Here is an 18,642-nt window from a genome sequence, read left to right on the forward strand (position 1 = left end):
TAACATGGCCCATTCCCTCCGCCCTAGACTGAAGTAATTCACAATCTAGGGCAAATTAAAATCTCCAACAATAAGACACTGTGCCAAAAGGTCTCTGACTGAAGTAACGCGTTGAGATACGGGGAAGATCAAAAGTTTCTTCAGCACTGAAAACAAAGAAATTGTGTAATTTTTAATGCTCATAGCTGTAAACACAAAATTAGTTTATATTCTAACTTCAGTAATTTTCTATGTATTAACAGATTAATTAACAATCATGAAATGATTACGGAACTTAAGGTCACTTCTATGTGTGCTGCCAAACACTACTGAATGTCTACCTGTGTGGACATGAGCAAATTACACTGGAACATGTGTGCAGCTATAAAGTTTTCTTGATGCATGGTAAAGTTCATAATAAAAACACCCAAATAATTACATGGTTTCCTTGCCAGGACCATATGCATGAAAGACAGCGATTGTGATTGTGATAGAGAACACCTTTCACAGATGTAAATCATGCAATGGAGCGACTGTTGCAGCAACCAGCCAGCGCCGAAGAGCATGCAACAAAAATCTTTATTTGTAAGGTGTAATGAACACACCGCTCCTACCAAGAGCTCAGAACCACTGGAAACATCATTAAACAATGTGCTCGAGCAGTCGGCCCAGAATAGAAAAACATATATTGAACAACAAAAACACCTGAACAGAAAAAAGATGTGAACAGAAAAGATAGATTATCAAATATAAATTAAGTGATATTTACCAAATATCACTTTATAAAGCCAGGAGAAGCTATTACACTTCATTGCAACCAGCATTGGCCTTAGTGCACCCACCTCAACACTGTCTTTATTCCTGCTTTTTTAACAATGGGTTTTACATTTTCCTTAATGTACATACTAATGTATGGCCTTTCAGTGTTGTAGGTGGACTGAGCAGCAAAATAAAACTAGACGTGGATTATTTCAGGGTGATAAAGAACAGCAGCCCTATACTTGTATCTGTAAAAATATGTTAAAACAGGTTAACAAAAATTAAAATATAGGTAATTTAAGCTTAGCACATAGAGAGAGACAAACTTCACTGATCCAAAAGTAAACTGCACAACAAAAAATTTTAAATCAAGAGACTTAAAATTAGTCATGGAAAAAAAAATTCTGTTACATGGAACTTCACAATGACACCTTAAAGAAACTTTTTCTAAATATAAAATTACATACTGTATGAGAAAGTGCCATTGGTATCATTGCACAGATTAAGGTTGCAGCTTTCTCATAAAAGAAATACAGAATCACTAGAATAATTAAACAGTAGAGGGAACTTAAGCAAGCAGATGCTTTGTGACACTGCACAATTACAGCAAGCGTTAACAGATTTCCACATTCTTATGCAGATGTACTTAGTTGTGCAATCTGTTCTTTTAAAAAAGGACCACCGTGTAAAACACCGCTTGGCAACACGATGAACACAACTTTCGCAATACGTAGGCCACTTTAATTCTTAATCTGTAAGTCTGCAAGTTATAAATCACATTCAAACTAATAGTAAAATTCAAAACAAATGACATTTAACATGCATTGCTCACCGAAATAAGAGTTGGACTTAAATACATTTAACAAGTGTATACCCAAGTGTTGTAATAAATTACAACAGAATGTCTGAAAAAAGCTGCAGAACAGAATTTGCCACTAGGGGAAAATTAAAGAAACAAAATACATTAAGTAGAATATCCATTCTATTTCAAGATTCAGCAAATGATTTATTGGCATGTTTTAAAAATGACCTCCTTCGGTGTAAAGTGTCAACAAGTTCAGAAAAGTCCATTGAGAAAGGTGACATACTCAGAGCTGATAAATTGCCAGCTCTTCATTTTACATTTATTCATTTAGCAGACACTTTTCTCCAAAGCAGATGTACATTACTTCAGCAGAAAGAGACTTAGATGCAGACGCGCCATTCTTAAGTGCAGTTAGTTTCTTTCCACCATATGAACCAATGTTCATCACACGAGTAGCTGCATAAAATTTTCCAGCATCTCAAGACATACTGAGAGCAGAAATCTGTGAAATATCATTGCTATTTGTACACGTTTCACAGGCATTTAAACATAATAGCTATGTTAGACTGTTGCAGGAGTAATAATATTTAGGCATTTCATATCTGTAATTAAAAACCAAACCACATGATAAACAAATTTAAAAAAAAAAAAAGATTTTTTTGAAATGGTTCTTTTCCTTCCTAAATATCCACTATTGAGACAGTAGTGTAAAAGCCAAAGAAATGATGATAGCAGCAGAGTTGAAGTATTATACAATCAATAAAAAGCATATACACTCAAGGCAATCACACTGACAAGGGAGAGAAAAAAAAAAAAAAAGAAAACAGTGAGGAAACAGTCTGATAATCATAATGAGAGATCAGATGAGCTATATTATCATGAAGTACCTGGAAAAGTGAGACTACGATCACATATAAGTAATGGTTTCAGCAAAAGAACCTAACCATACATAGAGAGACCCGAACAGGGTGTATCAATCATTATGTGACCAAAAGAAGTTTACTCTAGATGGTAAAGTCCTCATCAATTATTCATTTCCCAATTATTCACGTTCACATCTTATACTCAAAATCATTACTGGGCTGTTATATATAAACTTAATATTCTGACATTGTCATGTAACAGCAGTGACTGCTCTTAATCAAAATGCTACAAATAAAAGGAGTCAAACTAATATTCCTTGAAGCTCATCAGGTCTTTAAGGAACAAAATCCCCGTCATCTCACTTCTAGTTAGTCTGGAAGATCAATTTTATCAGAATAAGAGGGAGAGTCTTTACATTTAGCAATTGTCCCACACATCAACAAAGTAATTGTCAATCACACATGGTTCCCAAACAGCCAAGTCTTCAAACTCTATTCAGTCCAGTTACAAACAGAACAAGCTTGTTTCTGCAGAGTATTCTGTGCACTTTCTCAAACATTACATTTTAAAACTCTTCTGTGTGAAATAAACTTAATGCTTAATATTAAATGTTAAGTGAAGAGACTCCCTAGTGGCTTAGCCAAGAAAGGCATTTTGACACGACACACATCCGCTGTGAGCAGACACTGCACAGCAGCATAACAGAAAAGGCTTTGAACTGCTGGGAAGGTGAAGTTTGAGTTTACCAAATCACCATTTGTGCTGTTTGTTCTTTGGTTGATACACTAATCATCCAGTTTCAAAGATTTAAAAAAGAAATTAGCTTGGAAGGGCATATATTCATGGAGCATACACCCTGTCTGCTACTGGGCAGGTGTGGGAGACAGCACAAGTATCTGACTCTTTTAGTATATTTTAAATTGGGGAGGAGTTACACCACAGTATAACCACTATTAAAAAAAAAAAAAAAAAGAAAGACTTAACTCAGGATACCCCAGAGTACCTTAGATGCCTGCTCTGTCAAAGTGCCTGATGAGAATCCCTAACAAGTATCACGCTGCTGGGAAATGAGAATTAAGTTGTGAGCACAGACTCTTCTGTGTGACAAGGAAAAGCAAGCTGGCAGCAATCAGAGAAGAGAAAGACACTTTCCGTCTGTTGCTTGACAAGTACCGGGCTGTAACTATAAAAGGCGCTGCGCTCCAAAAGGGAGGATGACTGCATAGCTCATTGCAAAGAGAGCCACGTCACACAATGCAGCGCACCAACGCTCGCAATCGTACTGCAGTTCTGGACTTTGCATAAAAAAAAGTTCCAACAAAAGCATTTAAACGCTTTTCCCAAAAGTTGTTCCTCATAATATTTGGAAGGGAAACGAAGAGGTTTCCCAATGAGAACCACACTTCTAGTGTGTTCTAATCTAATAAAGTACTCATATGTGTGCAGTGCAGACAGCAAGTTTCTTCTGATTCCCATATATCGAAAAGCCATTTAGACTCTTTCCTGCCAAGGTTTCCAACCCCGAAAAGACATGGAACAATCCTGCAAAATCAAAGAATAAAAAAAAGAAAAAAGAAAAAGTTATGGGGCTCTACATATTTGTGACACCTTTACAGATTATGCAATATGGCTTCATAAAAACTAAAATATATCCGCATGTCATAATTTAGACTCCTGTGTCACGTTTTCAAGAATTAATACATTCAATACTCAAAAACTCTCCATACTTCTCCCATAACCAATACATAATGCCTTATACTGCATCATTAATAACAGTAAGTTTTACGAAGGGCACTTCATCCTTCACACTTGATGTACAATTTGTAATGGACTGCCATAAAGCATCCTTTATATTCTACATTCTTAATGGAATATTGCACATTCCTTGGAGAAAAGCATCTGCTAGTAATGTAAATACTACTTACTCACTTTAAAAAAGGCTCTTATATGGTGTGGCATTGAAGTAGTCTTCTGGGGTTACAGTTTTCACCCCTCCAAAGTAGTCCAGCACCCACACCTGAGTGATGTTCATCTTGGCAAAGAACCAATCATGGTCAGCAGGCCAATCTATCATTTCTGGGTGTCGACCAAACAGCGCTTTCTTTGCTACCTCTGCTTCTGTGCCATTCACCTGTGAAAGCAAATGATACAGTCAGCGACTGAGGATTCAGGTTACCTGCAGGCCTCCGAGGTATGGAGAAGAGCAACTAAGGCGAGGACACTTGTTAACAGTTCTTCAAGGAAAGGTGTGAAGAATTACAGGGCAGCAATATTAAATCAGCACTGGACAGAATGGAAAAGACAGAGCAAGAAACAAACTCAAACACAGGATTTAATGTATTTGGGGCCAATACTTTTTGTGAGAGAATGTAATTCAGAGTGTTTCATGACTAAATAAAGCTCAGTATGGTTTTTGTGAAAAAACTAGCAAGCAATGGTGTTAGGTACTGTACTTGGAGTTCATACCAGACACAATGTAACCCAATGCAAACTGATTATTTAATGACTTTCATACTTGAATTGGTTTCTATTGCATGATTGTTTAAACTAATGAGAATTAAAAACTAATAGAATGATCACAGCTTTAATTTTAGCATTGTACCAAGATCATTATTTTACTTTTCATTAGTTTAGCTGAAACTTTTATCAAAAGCCATGTAGGTTTGTATGCTAAACTACTTAAAATTATCTACCCACTGATACAGCTGGGGTAATGTTTATTAAAGAAATTCAGGCAAAGTACCGTACCTTGGTCCTCAGTCGTTTGAGTAGAAGGCAACAACTCAAACCACTATTTTACCAGCTGGCAGGTATGGTTGCAAAAAATGCAACTTTTAAAAAATTGTTTTATTGCAGTTTCTATCATTTTACTTTGTTGCTTAACTGATGTTTTAATCCAAACAGACTCACAGTATTCAAACCCTGTAGGCAACGTCTCTAGTGGAACAATGGGTAGCTTACCTTGCTACAGCACTTTCTGTGGGTAGGGTAAACTTCCCTTTACAAATTACTGTAGATTGTTACACTGTATACTACCTGCTGCCTTACATCCTACTTTTATAAGGAAGACAGAATATTATGAGGTTATTGATGATTTCTTAAGGCTTATTCCTTGTGGGTACCCTACACACAGTCTTTTCAAATAAAAACCATACACTGATACAGTTTTAAAATTCTTATGGTGGCAGTGTAATGGAATGATACAGAAACAGAGTAAAGGTGGAGCAGAGAAGTCATGGCCTTCTGATAGAGGTGAAAGAATGTGAACTTTTACCTCCAGGATGGAGCCTGAGAAGATGACATGAGCACACAGAGGGCTCTGGGGGTCATAGCCCTGCTTCTTGCAGAAGTCGGTCTGGGCCAGAGACATGGAGAGAGAAGCCTGGGGGTTCACCTGAAACACAGAGCCCAAGGAAAGGTAACATGAAACATACATACTGTGTACATGCACTCACAAACATACGTGGGCTGCACATTCAGACACGGGTCCGAATCCAGCTCAGTCTGCATGCTCTCCCCATGTTTGCACGGGATTCCTCCCACAGCCCAAAGACATGCCCTGGGTGAATTGTGGAACATAAACATCCATAGTGTATATATTGTGTTATATTCACATAGATGGGCAAATAATAGTGGGGAGTCCAGTGCAGCATGACCAACACTAAGTCACCTTGGATCAATGTGTCAGACAAATGTGACAGCTGCTAGAATAGTGGTGAGCGGTTAGAGCTGCTGCCTTTGTACCCAGAAGGTTGCAGGTTTGATTCCCACCTCCACCTGTAGTACCCTTGAGCAACGTACTTACGCTATAACCGCTCCAGTGAAAATTACCCAGCTGTAAAAATGGGTAAATTAAGTACCTCATCGTAAGTTGCTTTGGAGAAAAGCGTCAGCTAAATGAATAAATGTAAACATTGTATGTACACACACAGCCACCCACGATAGATCTGTTCATAAACATGTGTTTAGAGAGGAGGCAGTGCCATGTACAAACAGATATTTTTATATATTTTATACTATACTTTCCACACGAAAGTTTCATTTCTTCCAGCCAGGTGCCTAAGGCCCGTCCAGAAGGTTTGAACAACCGTTCACACACGTGACGAACAAGTTTGGAAACCTTTTCTCTGCGGTACGTGTGAGAAAGTTAAATTCTCCTGACTGTACCCAGATTCGTTTTAAATAATCAGGTAAAAAGAAATTTTTGTTTAAGAAAGAGAAACTTTAAAGACGAAGGAAGGCGTTGGTCGGGAGGGCAGAGCGAAAACGCGCCGCCGACACGGAAAAGCCGCCTCGCGCTCACGTGACCGCCGCACGCAGACCTGCAGCAGCGCGATAACGCACTCGCCAGCGTGACGGTCTATGGGGAGAGAAACGTCGAGAAAACAGCGCTGCGGCGGCGGCCTCTCTCGCGTATGAGCTTCGAAATCTCTTCTTACATCTACTGTAGAGGCCCGCGGGGTACCGGTACTGCTGCTAAGCCGAGTGTGTGCGTTTCCCACCGCTCGTGGCGCACGCTCGCGCGTCCCTGTACCTGCAGGTCCTGCACGGATATCTCCATGCGGGTCAGGTAGAGGTAGGGCACCCCGCCGCCGCCGCCCACGGGCCCGTCGCTCACGGAGAAGGTGTTGGAGAAGGGCTGCCCCTTCACGGGCTCGTGGGTCGAGATGGTGGCCACGGACGCCCAGTCGCACTGGTTGGCCACGAAGCGCGCTACTCTGGCCACTTCGTCGTGAGGCGGGATCGCGTGGCTCGGACGGAGAGCGCTCGAGAGCGCCAGGAGCAGGGCGCTGAGCAGCGCGGCCGCCGTCGACATGTTTGCGTGTGTTGCGTCGCGTCCCAGTCGCTCGAGTGTCGTCAGAGGGCTCAGCTCCTGTTTATCGCCCTCGGGGAGGGGAGGGGTCTAGGGAGTTTCACTTGGGGGCTTCGACCGTATGTTTCAGTGCATTGTAGAGGCCCGCTACTGTAAAAAGGGAATTTGACCATTAGAAGAGCAGCTTTACACACACACTGGCTGAAGCCACTTGTCCCAAGCGGGGTCACGGTGAACCGGAGCCTAACCCGGTAACACAGGGCGTAGGGCTGCAGGTAGAGGGGACACACACACACACAGGACGGGACACGAGTCCATCGCAAGGCACCCCAAGCGGGACTTGAACCCCAGACCCACCAGAAAACAGGACCTGGCTAAGCCTGCTGCACCACCGCACCCCCATACATACAGTGTTTCCAATTTCTATGTTATGCTAACAATACAAAGCATAAATAAATGAAACTAGACCACCAGGACCAGCAGGACAAATACAAGGGGAACAAAAGGACAGGTTACACAAGAAGTCTGTGCACACTTCAGCTCAACATAGTATGGCTATTAATGCTTGACTTGGCATCACTATGACAATCAGCAGAGATTTTTGTTTTTTTTTTTAAACCAATACATCCTGAGTATGAAATTTCGCAAGCAAAACAAGATTGTCTCTGTGTTGTGTGTTATTTACTGCGTCCTCCCTCTTTTACACAGTTAGACAGGCTCTCTCTGCTCACCAGAGTGACAGTAGGGAGAGTGTTTCGTTTCAGGTCGTGTGCATCTCAGCCACAGGAACTGGCTATAAGGGAGGTTGCGTTTTAGCGCAGGGGGAAAACTGCTAAAATTAAGTATTCCCGTCAGTTTATTTTCAGAAAACCTCACTGTAGTACAGTGCTGTCTAATCGATACAATGTGAAAAGGAATCCTAGTAGTGTTACTGGATAGTGTCAGAGAGAGAATGGATCATTTATTATTCAGTGATTGGTGAAAGACGTTTAACTGTTCTTACATCTTCATTCACACAAGATTTCATCAATAAGCCCGTACCAAAGCTTAATATAGAGTAAAAGTATAAACATTATAGACTTCTTTTTCAAAAAAATATTCTAATATTCTGAAAACATATTCTATCTCTAAGAAAAACTCTTTGTAGAAATATCTCCTCCATGTATTTTCCAAGTTCTCAGATCAGGGTTCCTTGGCAGTTTTCATGCCCACACTGACAGGGAACTTCCTGTTCTGCAGCACTTCCTGGAGCATAAGAATAGTTCCAGGTCAACTCGGTCCCTGCCTGCACCATCCTGCAAAAGAAAGAGTCAAGGCTGAACATCTCTCAAATCATATATATGCCAAATAGTTCAACTAGCTTTGTGGCAGTTAAAGATTATCCAAAAGTTCCTGCCACACAGAAGCTCCAAATACTAGGAAATATGCAATCCGAAGCCGTCATTTATACTGCACGTGTGCTGTGCTGAAAAGGAATGGGTACTAAGTGAAATATTCAGCTCTCACTTTGGACACTGCAGCTTTGCATGTAAACCTAAAATTAAGTATTTAAGCAAATCCTATTACAGAACATCATTAGTTTCCTTCCAGTTTGTAAACTCAGAAAAACAAAACACACGAGTCACAAGACCTGCTGGTGAAGAAGGCCACAGTGGGGAAGTTTCGATCATGAGACTCAATGAAGACACTCTGGACAAAGAGATTGGGGCAGCAGCTGTGCTGAAAAAAGCAGGAACAGAGATGTCACCCACAATATATCCTCAATCGTATCACTGAAATGTTAACATCTCATCCTGACATCTGCTGACTAAAGGGTTCTACACTGAGTGTTTAAATCACAGCCTCATGGTACAAAATGTGCTGGAGTTTGGCCCATTCAAGCTCTTAATTACTTAGCCTTGATAATTATTTAGATTGAATGCGCTGCAAAAATTAAAATCACATTAAATCAACTGTGCTAGATTAAACGTTTCATTCCTCATTCAAGTTCATCAAAACAAAATTTTAGAAAACTGTTGCAGGTGCATTTGTGGTAATGAAACATTCCTCATATGAGTAATTACAGTTATTACACCTAAGTTGACAAACATAATTTAACATTAATGTGATAAAACATCAAAACAAACATCTTTCATTAAATTTTCACCATTAGGTTGCAGTTACTCCTTGATTAACAGCTATTCCATTAATTAAATGAATTGTATTGAACGGCTGAACCATGCAGCATACATATTTGAGTCATTAAGAGATCAGATGAAACCAGGATACCCATAAGACTACAAGGACTGAGGTTGAAAATCCCTGTTGTAAACAATCCCGGGCCTAACCCTCTGTCATATTATAATCAGTTGTGCTGTTCACAGACACTGTGACTTATAGTTTACTCAGCCCCTATGAAGTGTCCACTGGCTATTGCTGATATGAAAGTGCTGCTAACAAATGTGTTATTGGAGAAAAGTTGTTCTTAGCAGAACAGTGGTTGCATAAAAGTGATGCGCCTGTGAAGTAAAAGAAGAAACAGGCCCAGGAGTATCATAACAGACTCAGTGATTCTGACTGGCAGCTGACCCAGTTGCCACAACAAGGACTTCTCAGCTGCCAGCTGTAACACAGCTCCATTCACCTTTCCCGGATTTCTAAGTCACAGACAGACAGCAGCAGGACACCTGACACTTGTACAGTTGACACCTAGCTCTTCTGCATAGGGAATTTCCATGTGAAAAGAAGAGTTTGCGTGGACATAAGATAGAGATGGGATGGTGTGGATATGTAAGCTTGTTTGTATGCACGGAATAATTCCAACAGCTGGGTCTAACAAATAATTGATTATAATATTTTATTATAGTACAAAAGATTTCCCCTCCGCGAACCGCCACCTTAGCGTGGTAGAGGGGTTTGAGTACCTGAATGATCTCAGGAGCTATGTTGCCTGGGGCTATATGCCCCTGGTAGGGTCTCCCATGGCAAACAGGTCCTGGGTGACAGACGAGACAAAGCGCGGTTCAAAACCCCCTTATGACCATTAAATCAAGGTTCTCGTTTACCCCGCCCGGTATGGGGTCACCGGGGCCCCACCCTGGAGCCAGGGCTGGGGGGGCTCGCATGCGAGCGCCTGGTGGCCAGGTCTATGCCCACGGCACCTGGCCAGGCTCAGCCCGAAGCCAAGACGTGGAGCCGCTCTTCGGTGGGCTCACCACCTGCCGAAGAGGCTGTAAGGGGCCGGTGCGTTGTGATTTGGGCAGTGGTCGGGGCCGAGTTCCCGGCCAACCCAAACCTCGGGCACCAACTCTGGCTTTTGGGACTTGGAATGTCACCTCACTGGCAGGGAAGGAGCCTGAGCTAGTGCAGGAGGTTGAGAGATACCGTCTAGATATAGTCGGGCTCACTTCCACTCACAGCTTGGGTTCTGGAACCACTCTTCTCGACCAAGGGTGAACTCTCCACTATTCTGGCGTTGCCCAGGGTGAGAGGCGGCAGGCGGGTGTGGGCTTATTAATAGCCCCCCACTTCAGCCGCCATGTGTTGGAGTCTACCCCGGTGGACGAGAGGGTCGTCTCCCTGCGCCTTCGGGTCAGGGAACAGTCTCTCACTGTCGTTTGTGCTTATGCGCCTAGCGGCAGTGCAAAGTACCTGGCCTTTTTAGAGTCCCTGGGGGGCGTGCTGGAAAGCGCTCCCACTGGGGATTCTGTTGTTCTACTGGGGGACTTTAACGCCCACGTGGGCAGCGACAGTGACACCTGGAGGGGCGTAATTGGGAGGAACGGCCTCCCTGATTTGAACCCGAGTGGTGAGTTGTTATTGGATTTCTGTGCTAGTCACGGTTTGTCCGTAACAAACACCATGTTCATGCATAAGGGTGTCCATCAGTGCACTTGGCACCAGGACACCCTAGGTCGGAGGTTGATGATCGACTTTGTAGTCGTTTCTTCTGATCTTCGGCCATATGTTTTGGACACTCGGGTGAAGAGAGGGGCTGAGCTGTCAACTGATCACCACCTGGTGGTGAGTTGGATTCGATGGCGGGGGAAAAAGCTGGACAGACCTGGCAGGCCCAAACGCATAGTGAGGGTCTGTTGGGAACGTTTGGCGGAGGCCCCTGTCAGAGAAATCTTCAACTCCCACCTCCGACAGAGCTTCAACCAGGTCCCGAGGGAGACTGGGGACACTGAGTCCGAATGGACTATGTTCCACACCTCCATTGTCGGGGCGGCGGTTCGGAGCTGCGGCCATAAAGTCTCTGGCACCTGTCACGGCGGCAATCCCCGAACACGGTGGTGGACACTGGAGGTAAGGGATGCCGTCAAGCTGAAGAAGGAGTTCTATCGGGCCTGGCTGGCTCATGGGACTCCTGAAGCAGCTGATGGGTACCGGCGGGCCAGACGGAACGCGGCTCTGGCAGTCGCCGCAGAAAACTCGGGCCTGGGAGGAGTTCGGTGAGGCCATGGAGGAAGACTTTCGGTCGGCCTCAAAGAGATTCTGGCAACCATCCAGCGACTCGGAAGGGGGAAGCAGTGTTCCGCCAACACTGTTTACAGTGGAAGTGGTGCGCTGCTGACCTCAACTGAGGATGTCCTCGGGCGGTGAAAGGAGTACTTTGAGGATTTCCTCAATCCCTCCGACACGCCTTCCGTAGAGGAAGCTGAGGCTGGGGACTCGGAGGGGGGCTCGTCCATTACCCTGGCTGAAGTTGCTGAGGTAGTCAAAAAACTCCTCGGTGGCAAGGCTCCGGGGGTGGATGAGATCCGCCCCGAGTTTCTCAAGTCTCTGGATGTTGTGGGGCTGTCTTGGCTGACACGCCTCTGCAGCATTGCGTGGAGCTCGGGAACGGTGCTTCTGGACTGACAGACCGGGGTGGTGGTCCCTCTTTTTAAGAAGGGGGACCGGAGATTGTGTTCCAACTATAGGGGATCACACTCCTTAGCCTCCCTGGGAAAGTCTATGCCGAGGTACTGGAGAGGAGAATCCGACCAATAGTCAAACCTTGGATTCAGGAGGAGCAATGCAGTTTTCGCCCTGGCCGTGGAACACTGGACCAGCTCTATACCCTCACTAGGAGTTGGGAGTTTGCCCAACCAGTCCATAGGTATTTTGTGGACCTGGAGAAGGCATTCGACCGTGTCCCTCGTGGCATCCTGTGGGGGGTACTTCGGGATTATGGGGTTCAGGGCTCGCTGCTACGGGCTGTTCGTTCCCTGTATGACCAGAGTGGGAGCTTGGTTCGCATTGCCGGCAGTAAGTCAGACCTGTTCCCGGTGCATGTTGGACTCCACCAGGGCTGCCCTTTGTCACTGATTCTGTTCATTATCTTCATGGACAGAATTTCTAGGCGCAGCCAGGGAACGGAGGGTGTCTGTTTTGGTGGCCGCAGGATCTCGTCTCTGCTTTTTGCGGACGATGTGGTACTGTTGGCTTCATCGAATCAAGACTTACAGTGTGCACTGGAGAGGTTTGCAGCCGAGTGCGAAGCGGCGGGGATGAGAATCAGCACCTCCAAATCCGAGGCCATGGTTCTCAGTCAGAAAAAGGTGGATTGCTCCCTTTGGGTTAGGGGGGAGTTGGTCCCTCAAGTGGAGGAGTTTAAGTATCTTGGGGTCTTGTTCACGAGTGAGGGAAAAATGGAGCGGCAGGTTGACAGACGGATCGGTGCGGCGTCCGCAGTAATGCAGTCATTGTACCGGTCTGTTGTGGTGAAGGAGGAGCTGAGTCGTAAGGCGAAGCGCTCAATTTACCAGTCGATGTACGATCCTACCCTCACCTATGGTCATGAACTCTGGATCATGACCGAAAGAATGAGATCACGGATACAAGCGGCAGAAATGAGTTTCCTCCGCAGAGTGGCTGGGCACACCCTTAGGGATAGGGCGAGGAGCTCAGTCACCCGGGAGGAGCTCGGAGTAGAGCCGCTGCTCCTCCGCATCGAGAGGAGCCAGCTGAGGTGGCTCGGGCATCTGTTCCGGATGCCTCCTGGACGCCTCCCTGGGGAGGTGTTCCGGGCATGTCCCACTGGGAGCAGGCCTCGGGGCAAACCCAGGACACGTTGGAGAGACTACGTCTCCCAACTGGCCTGGGAACGCCTTGGGGTTCCCCCAGAGGAGCTGGAGGAGGTATACGGGGAGAGGGAAATCTGGGGGGGGCTCTGCTTGGACTACTGCCCCTGCGACCTGGTCCTGGATAAGTGGAGGAAGATGGATGGATGGATGGATGGATGGATGGACGGACAAAAGATTTCCTTCTAGCATATGAACCGGTAGTCTTCAGATAACCCTCCCTGTTCTGAACCACTACGCTACCAAATGGGTGAAATGAGAATTTCTTTTATGACACTTGTGTTTAAGATGGTAGCATGTCAGCTCAGTGGGAGCTACCTACATTGAGGAATCTTCCCACGTTACCCTCGTCTGTGGCATCCATATAATACAGCTGTTCCTTCAAGTCCTCACAAAATTTGTTTTCTTGCCCACGGTCTTCATCACTGTGTCCATCCTCCGTTGTATGTGGTGTGTCAGAGGTTCTTCCTGTTCTTTTCGCTTTACATTTCAGTCTTAATCTAGTATTGTTTTCCATACTCTCTTCTACCTCCAAGTCCTCCACCTTTAAATCTGGAAAATACAGAAAACCAGACTTTTACAATTTATAGCAGCTGTAACACACACTTTTTAAAAAAAAAAATAAAGAAAAAAAAAAGTCAGGGGAGTTTTTCTTAGAACACCCAAGTCCATGACCTTGGGTTTCAAACATATATCTGGTTGTGTTAGTGACTTTTATGACTTAAGTGGTGGGTTACAATCGGCCTTGGCTCACGGCATCCAACCGGTACCAATCCGACCAAAACTTCACCTGTTTGAGATTGGACTGACTTGGACTGCGAACAGGATGAGAATTCTTTCCCCCGTACACCTCTGCTCAGCTCTGCTGTCTTTGGATAAAATACAGAGAGGTCCGAGTTATAGTACTTTATAATTAGACAGGACAAGCACAGGAACATCTTTAATGCTTTATCCAAATTATCATGGTTTCCTATTTTTTTCCCCCTCATTACAGTGAACACCTTCATATAGAAATTGCAGAAGTTATGTAGTTTTATTGCCAAAGGCAACAGGAAGCACAACTGTAGTCATCTCATTATAGCTATATAGACTCACATATGGTGCCATTTCAATAGGTGTCTTTCCCTAGACAAATTGTATTACATTTGGAAAATGAATGTTGCCACATTTTCACTTGCAGTTGTTTACATTGTAAAAAGTCTGAGGAAATCTTTTTTTTCGTAGATTTTACCCTTTTAACCCTCTGTTTTGCATAGGAGATTAGGGGTTCTGAAAAGCTGTACATAAAGTTTTATCAGTTACCTGATCAGTTGTAAACAAAAAACTGTCTAATTTTAGAGTTATAAACTGCCACCTTAACGTGGTAGAGGGGTTTGAGTACCTGAATGATTTTGCTGGAGAAGTTTGTCCAGATTCTCAGGAATACCCGAGAAACCTGAAGGCAAAGAGCCCCTGGTAGTACTGAACTAAAATATAGTACCAGACTTCCAGAAAAAAAAAAAAAATCTGTATCCTTTTATAAGCAAGTCATTCATTATAATGTTTCCTTTCACAACAATGTCAAAAAAGTGGGAAATTTCTCAAAATCTGGTTGTATAACTGGAGCATTTTCCAAAATTACCAATTTACTTAATGTTAAACCTGAATATGGTAAGTGCAAAATCTAGTTCTGACCTTGTCTTGTGCCAAGGAATCTGGAAGGCCTTGGATTACAGACACATGTGAAAGAGAAGAGGTACTGGCAGGGTCCAGGTTTGGAGCATCCAGGGTGTCCAAGAACGCTTCCGAGTCGTCGGAGGCCACCTTCCATTCCTCCACTACCTCTACTTCGTCGTCTGAAGTTGTCCCTTGCCACTTCCTTTTCAAAGGGAGGTACTGAGGAGATGTGCTGAAACATGATTCATCTGAGGGTGATCCCGCCCTGAGAAGCGCTCCTGAAGAAAACAGTGACAGCAGTCAGTAACACGCAGCCAAACACTGATATGCATGCATACATCCAAGCAAGTGCATGTGCACTCATACACTCAGACAGAGACCTGCATAGGTGCAGATAAAGGTGCCTCGATCAATGTCATCGAGGCAGCGCACACCCCAGCCTCGGTTCTGTGTACGGAAGACTTGCAGACGCACACGCAGACCATCCTGGACCAAACGGTTCTGGCACTGTTCCCGGCTGCAGCCACACCATGGACCGCATTCATAAATTCTACACACAGAAAAAATACACAGTGCTACACATTTCCAATTTTGAGTGTACAAACACACGTGGCTTTACCAACAGTTAAGTACATGCAAACACAATGTCGATAACCCCACAAAGACTACTATGTGCAGAGCTAGAAAGATAGAATCCCCTGATATTTTTGTTAATAGTTCATCAGTACATCAATACATGTGCTACATTACCACGTGGTTAAATAATGAAATCAATGTGTGACAGCTTAACTTATTCACTACATTTTTTCAGTGGTGAAATGTGTGCTGAACAAGGGGTGAGAACTCACCCTGATGGTACCGGCTCGAGAAGCCGTCTGTGGGTGTACAACTCTGGGACATAGCTTTTGCACTGGGCCTCCGCGTGACTGCCTCTGAGAGAAAGTGTCAAGCAGGAGCACTTAGACGTGTCCATACAGCCATCCTGGCAGTCGCAGCAGGCAGAGAAGAGTGGGATGGAGCTGACGAAACAGCCATGAGGCCATCGGTCCTTCCTGTAGCGGAACTCCTCTGGCCGCGCCTCATCAACCTCATTGCACAGCTGGACAGGGACTGGTTCCGCTCCCTTGCTAATATCTTTCTCAAACATCAGTGGTTTTGTGGCAGGATTATAATGCCTTTCCACCAGGATATCACCATTAAAGCTAAAATTGTCTAAGCGCAGTACGCCATCAGCTTTTGTCTCACGTAGGAAATGCAGGACCTCTCCTGGGTGCCGCATGCTACGCCCACATGGGGCGTTGTATAAGACATCCAGCCTTTTTACCTCTGGTTCTCCAGCTTGCCTGAAGGGCTTAGCGAGCAGCCGGCGAAAATTACACAAAAGAGGAACCTTCAGGGGATTCTCACCCTGGAAGTGATTTACAGACCGAGGGAAAGCGAACAAACAGGTAGGGTCACAGAAATATAGATGACAGGAGGGCAGAAAAGGCAGTGAAGGTCCAAGGTGGTTGTCGACTTCAGGTTGAAGCGCTGGGTGGTAGACAGGAGAGTTTTCACTCTCTGCCTGGACTGAGGAGAGTGGGGTATGTGGACTGGGGTGATTCAATATCGATACGAAAGCTTCTGACTCAGAGACTTTGTCGTCCATTTTCCTGTACAAACACATTTATGCACACAAATGACATCGGATAACACTCTGTTCAATTCATATTTAATGCTACAATAAGATGCGCAGTGTTCAGGGTTACAATATTGTCATGGGCATAATGCTTCAAATACTATTTATTTTAGCCCGTATTTACAGTACTTTGGTCTGCAATAGTGTAGTTATACAGTCATAATCCAATGCTTTTCTCTGCTGAAATGCAAAAAAAGTCTTCCGGGGTGTAAAGATATGCATACGTGGTTCATTAAACCGCACGATGGGATCCTTAGCATATCTTTAAGAAGGCAACGGGAAGAAAACCATAAGCTGTCCACTAGCCTGTGATTCTCTGTCTTCCATTCACATCCCACTCCTTCCTCTAGATCCGGCAGATTACAGTCCTCTCGGGTGAGGGAAGCCGACGCCGTGTCTGGAAAAGGCAGAGCTGCGGGTGCGAATGATCATCTAGAGGTATGGACGGTGGTGAAACAGTGCCAGCTATAGCACTGTTGTTTATGGAGACACGTACCAGTGATGCGGTGTATTTCTCTACCGCTGTCAAACACCGGCAGTACAGTAGTTTTTATGTAATCGTTGCCGTGTACTATGACAGCGTTAAGAGATGAGTGTTGCAGCCATGCTGTGGTTTTTCATGTACAGTATGATCATCTTACCTGAGCTCAGAGGTGCTTCTTGGATGGAATCAAACTCACCGTCGCTACCGAGTGAAACTTCGGATTCCAGCACAAGAGCCATGCTCCAGACGTAATCTACAACATAATTATAACTGAATGAAGAAAGCAAAACTTGCATTTTTTTTTCTGCATAAATCACTTCATATCAGCGAGGAAAGTATGAACAGATCCAATGAAGGCCCAAATCCAAATGTGTACCTCTGTCTGTGGCAGTATGGGTCTTTATCATCTCTCTCACGTTGTCCAGGTATCTGTTCAGCTTACTGAACATGTGGTCTACATCAACACGGCTCCAAAATTCCTTCGCCTTTGCTGAAATCAAAGCATCTTGGTGTTAAAAACAGGAAACACACACTGACTGGTGTAATGATTTTTTTTTTTTTTTAATTTTAATTCGTTCATCATTCATTCTGTAAGAGTACTTTGCACAGTACAGCTGGTGACGTTGCTTCAGGATTTTTAGATGCATAAAGGAAACAGATAAAGCAAACTAAAATTTTTTAAATTTTTAAAAACAATCAAATGCTGGGACTAGCTATTGATGATTGTAGTGTGAAGATCTGTCTTTTGACCATAATAAATTAAATACACTAAATAACAGTAGGCCACAGTTCTTACCAATTTCGTGCTGCCCGACCTCCATTTTTTTTTTCTTTTTTTTTTACTTGTGTGTGTTCACGTGTGTCTTTACGCATAGCTCAGGTAAACGTCTCTCACTTGGTTTACCCTGTTAATCATGTGCAGCGTACGCCATTCCTTAAGTTAAGTGCATGATGGATCCGACCCACTTTCGATTACAGTTCCTGCATAGGAGACGTGACTAATCGATTACCGATCTTTTCGAGCGACGCCAATGATCGTGTGCGATGGCGAGTTTGCAGCTTAGAAAACGGAACAGTGCCGCATCTAGGAATCAGTTAGAAGTTGCGTGTTTCTCCAGCACTCGACACATAAGATGGAATGTAATTTATTTGTCAATAATTAAAGCAACAGTGCCAAGTCATGCCGAGTCGTGCCGACGCCGATGCGAGACACGTGACCTCGATCAGCTGTGAGGACCGAGCGAGGAGGGCAGCTTATGGCAGTCGGTCATTCAAGTTTCAAGTTTATTGTCATAGATAAAAGTACCATGTACATGTATCATGAAAATCACGAAACTCTTCCTGATTCCACGCGCTGCTGACGTAATGCTGCTGTTTACAGCGTTCAGTGACGTCACTGTGCGGCACTTACACAAGTCGACTAGCCGCACGTCACACCTGTCAGCGCGTTTCTACTTTTTTTGCACTGTAGTTCATGAAATCATTTTTTTCGTTCGGATGATTCTTACTGAGACTTTATGACATGTGGTGTCCGAAAAGGAAGGTACACCGTTCTTT

General features: G+C 44.2%; 2 protein-coding genes across 4 annotated transcripts; both read right to left on the reverse strand.

Moving 5' to 3' along the window:
- Positions 1–1,947: 1,947 nt before the first annotated feature.
- Positions 1,948–7,306, reverse strand: creg1 (cellular repressor of E1A-stimulated genes 1). 2 transcript variants are annotated; one of them, XM_018758890.2, is made up of 4 exons: positions 6,942–7,306; positions 5,682–5,801; positions 4,337–4,538; positions 1,948–3,949 (listed from the first exon to the last, which is right to left on the reverse strand). In XM_018758890.2, the coding sequence occupies exons 1-3, from the start codon at positions 7,221–7,223 to the stop codon at positions 4,338–4,340; spliced, it is 603 nt and encodes a 200-aa protein (XP_018614406.2). In that variant the 5' UTR covers positions 7,224–7,306; the 3' UTR covers positions 1,948–3,949; position 4,337. The 2 variants fall into 2 exon arrangements, with proteins under 2 accessions (XP_018614406.2, XP_018614414.2); XM_018758898.2 differs by having other exon boundaries at positions 4,333–4,538.
- A 518-nt stretch (positions 7,307–7,824) lies between these two features.
- setdb2 (SET domain bifurcated histone lysine methyltransferase 2) lies at positions 7,825–18,301 on the reverse strand. Of its 2 annotated transcripts, none has more exons than XM_018757869.2 (11): positions 17,882–18,301; positions 17,462–17,575; positions 17,243–17,338; positions 16,908–16,998; positions 15,772–16,575; positions 15,304–15,473; positions 14,942–15,201; positions 14,058–14,136; positions 13,590–13,819; positions 8,851–8,939; positions 7,825–8,515 (listed from the first exon to the last, which is right to left on the reverse strand). In XM_018757869.2, exons 1-11 carry the CDS (start codon positions 17,904–17,906, stop codon positions 8,398–8,400), a joined length of 2,076 nt encoding a protein of 691 aa, XP_018613385.1. In that variant the 5' UTR covers positions 17,907–18,301; the 3' UTR covers positions 7,825–8,397. The 2 variants fall into 2 exon arrangements, with proteins under 2 accessions (XP_018613385.1, XP_018613393.1); XM_018757877.2 differs by having other exon boundaries at positions 8,456–8,515; positions 8,851–8,934.
- Between the last annotated feature and the right edge of the window lie 341 nt (positions 18,302–18,642).

The sequence above is a fragment of the Scleropages formosus genome, chromosome 12 (genome assembly GCF_900964775.1).
Source record: "Scleropages formosus chromosome 12, fSclFor1.1, whole genome shotgun sequence".
NCBI lineage: Eukaryota > Metazoa > Chordata > Actinopteri > Osteoglossiformes > Osteoglossidae > Scleropages > Scleropages formosus.

Coding starts and splice junctions, on each gene's coding strand:
- creg1 (XM_018758890.2), bottom strand. CDS start 7,223: ATGTCGACGGCGGCCGCGCTGCTCAGCGCCCTGCTCCTGGCGCTCTCG. Junction 5,802..6,941: donor TATCCGTGCAGGACCTGCAG/GTACAGGGACGC, acceptor TCTGTGTTTCAG/GTGAACCCCCAGGCTTCTCT. Junction 4,539..5,681: donor TCTCAGGCTCCATCCTGGAG/GTAAAAGTTCAC, acceptor TTGCTTTCACAG/GTGAATGGCACAGAAGCAGA.
- setdb2 (XM_018757869.2), bottom strand. CDS start 17,906: ATGGAGGTCGGGCAGCACGAAATTG. Junction 16,576..16,907: donor TGGAAGACAGAGAATCACAG/GCTAGTGGACAG, acceptor GTGTTTGTACAG/GAAAATGGACGACAAAGTCT. Junction 8,940..13,589: donor ACGTGGGAAGATTCCTCAAT/GTAGGTAGCTCC, acceptor TGCTTTTTTCAG/CACAGCTGCTGCCCCAATCT.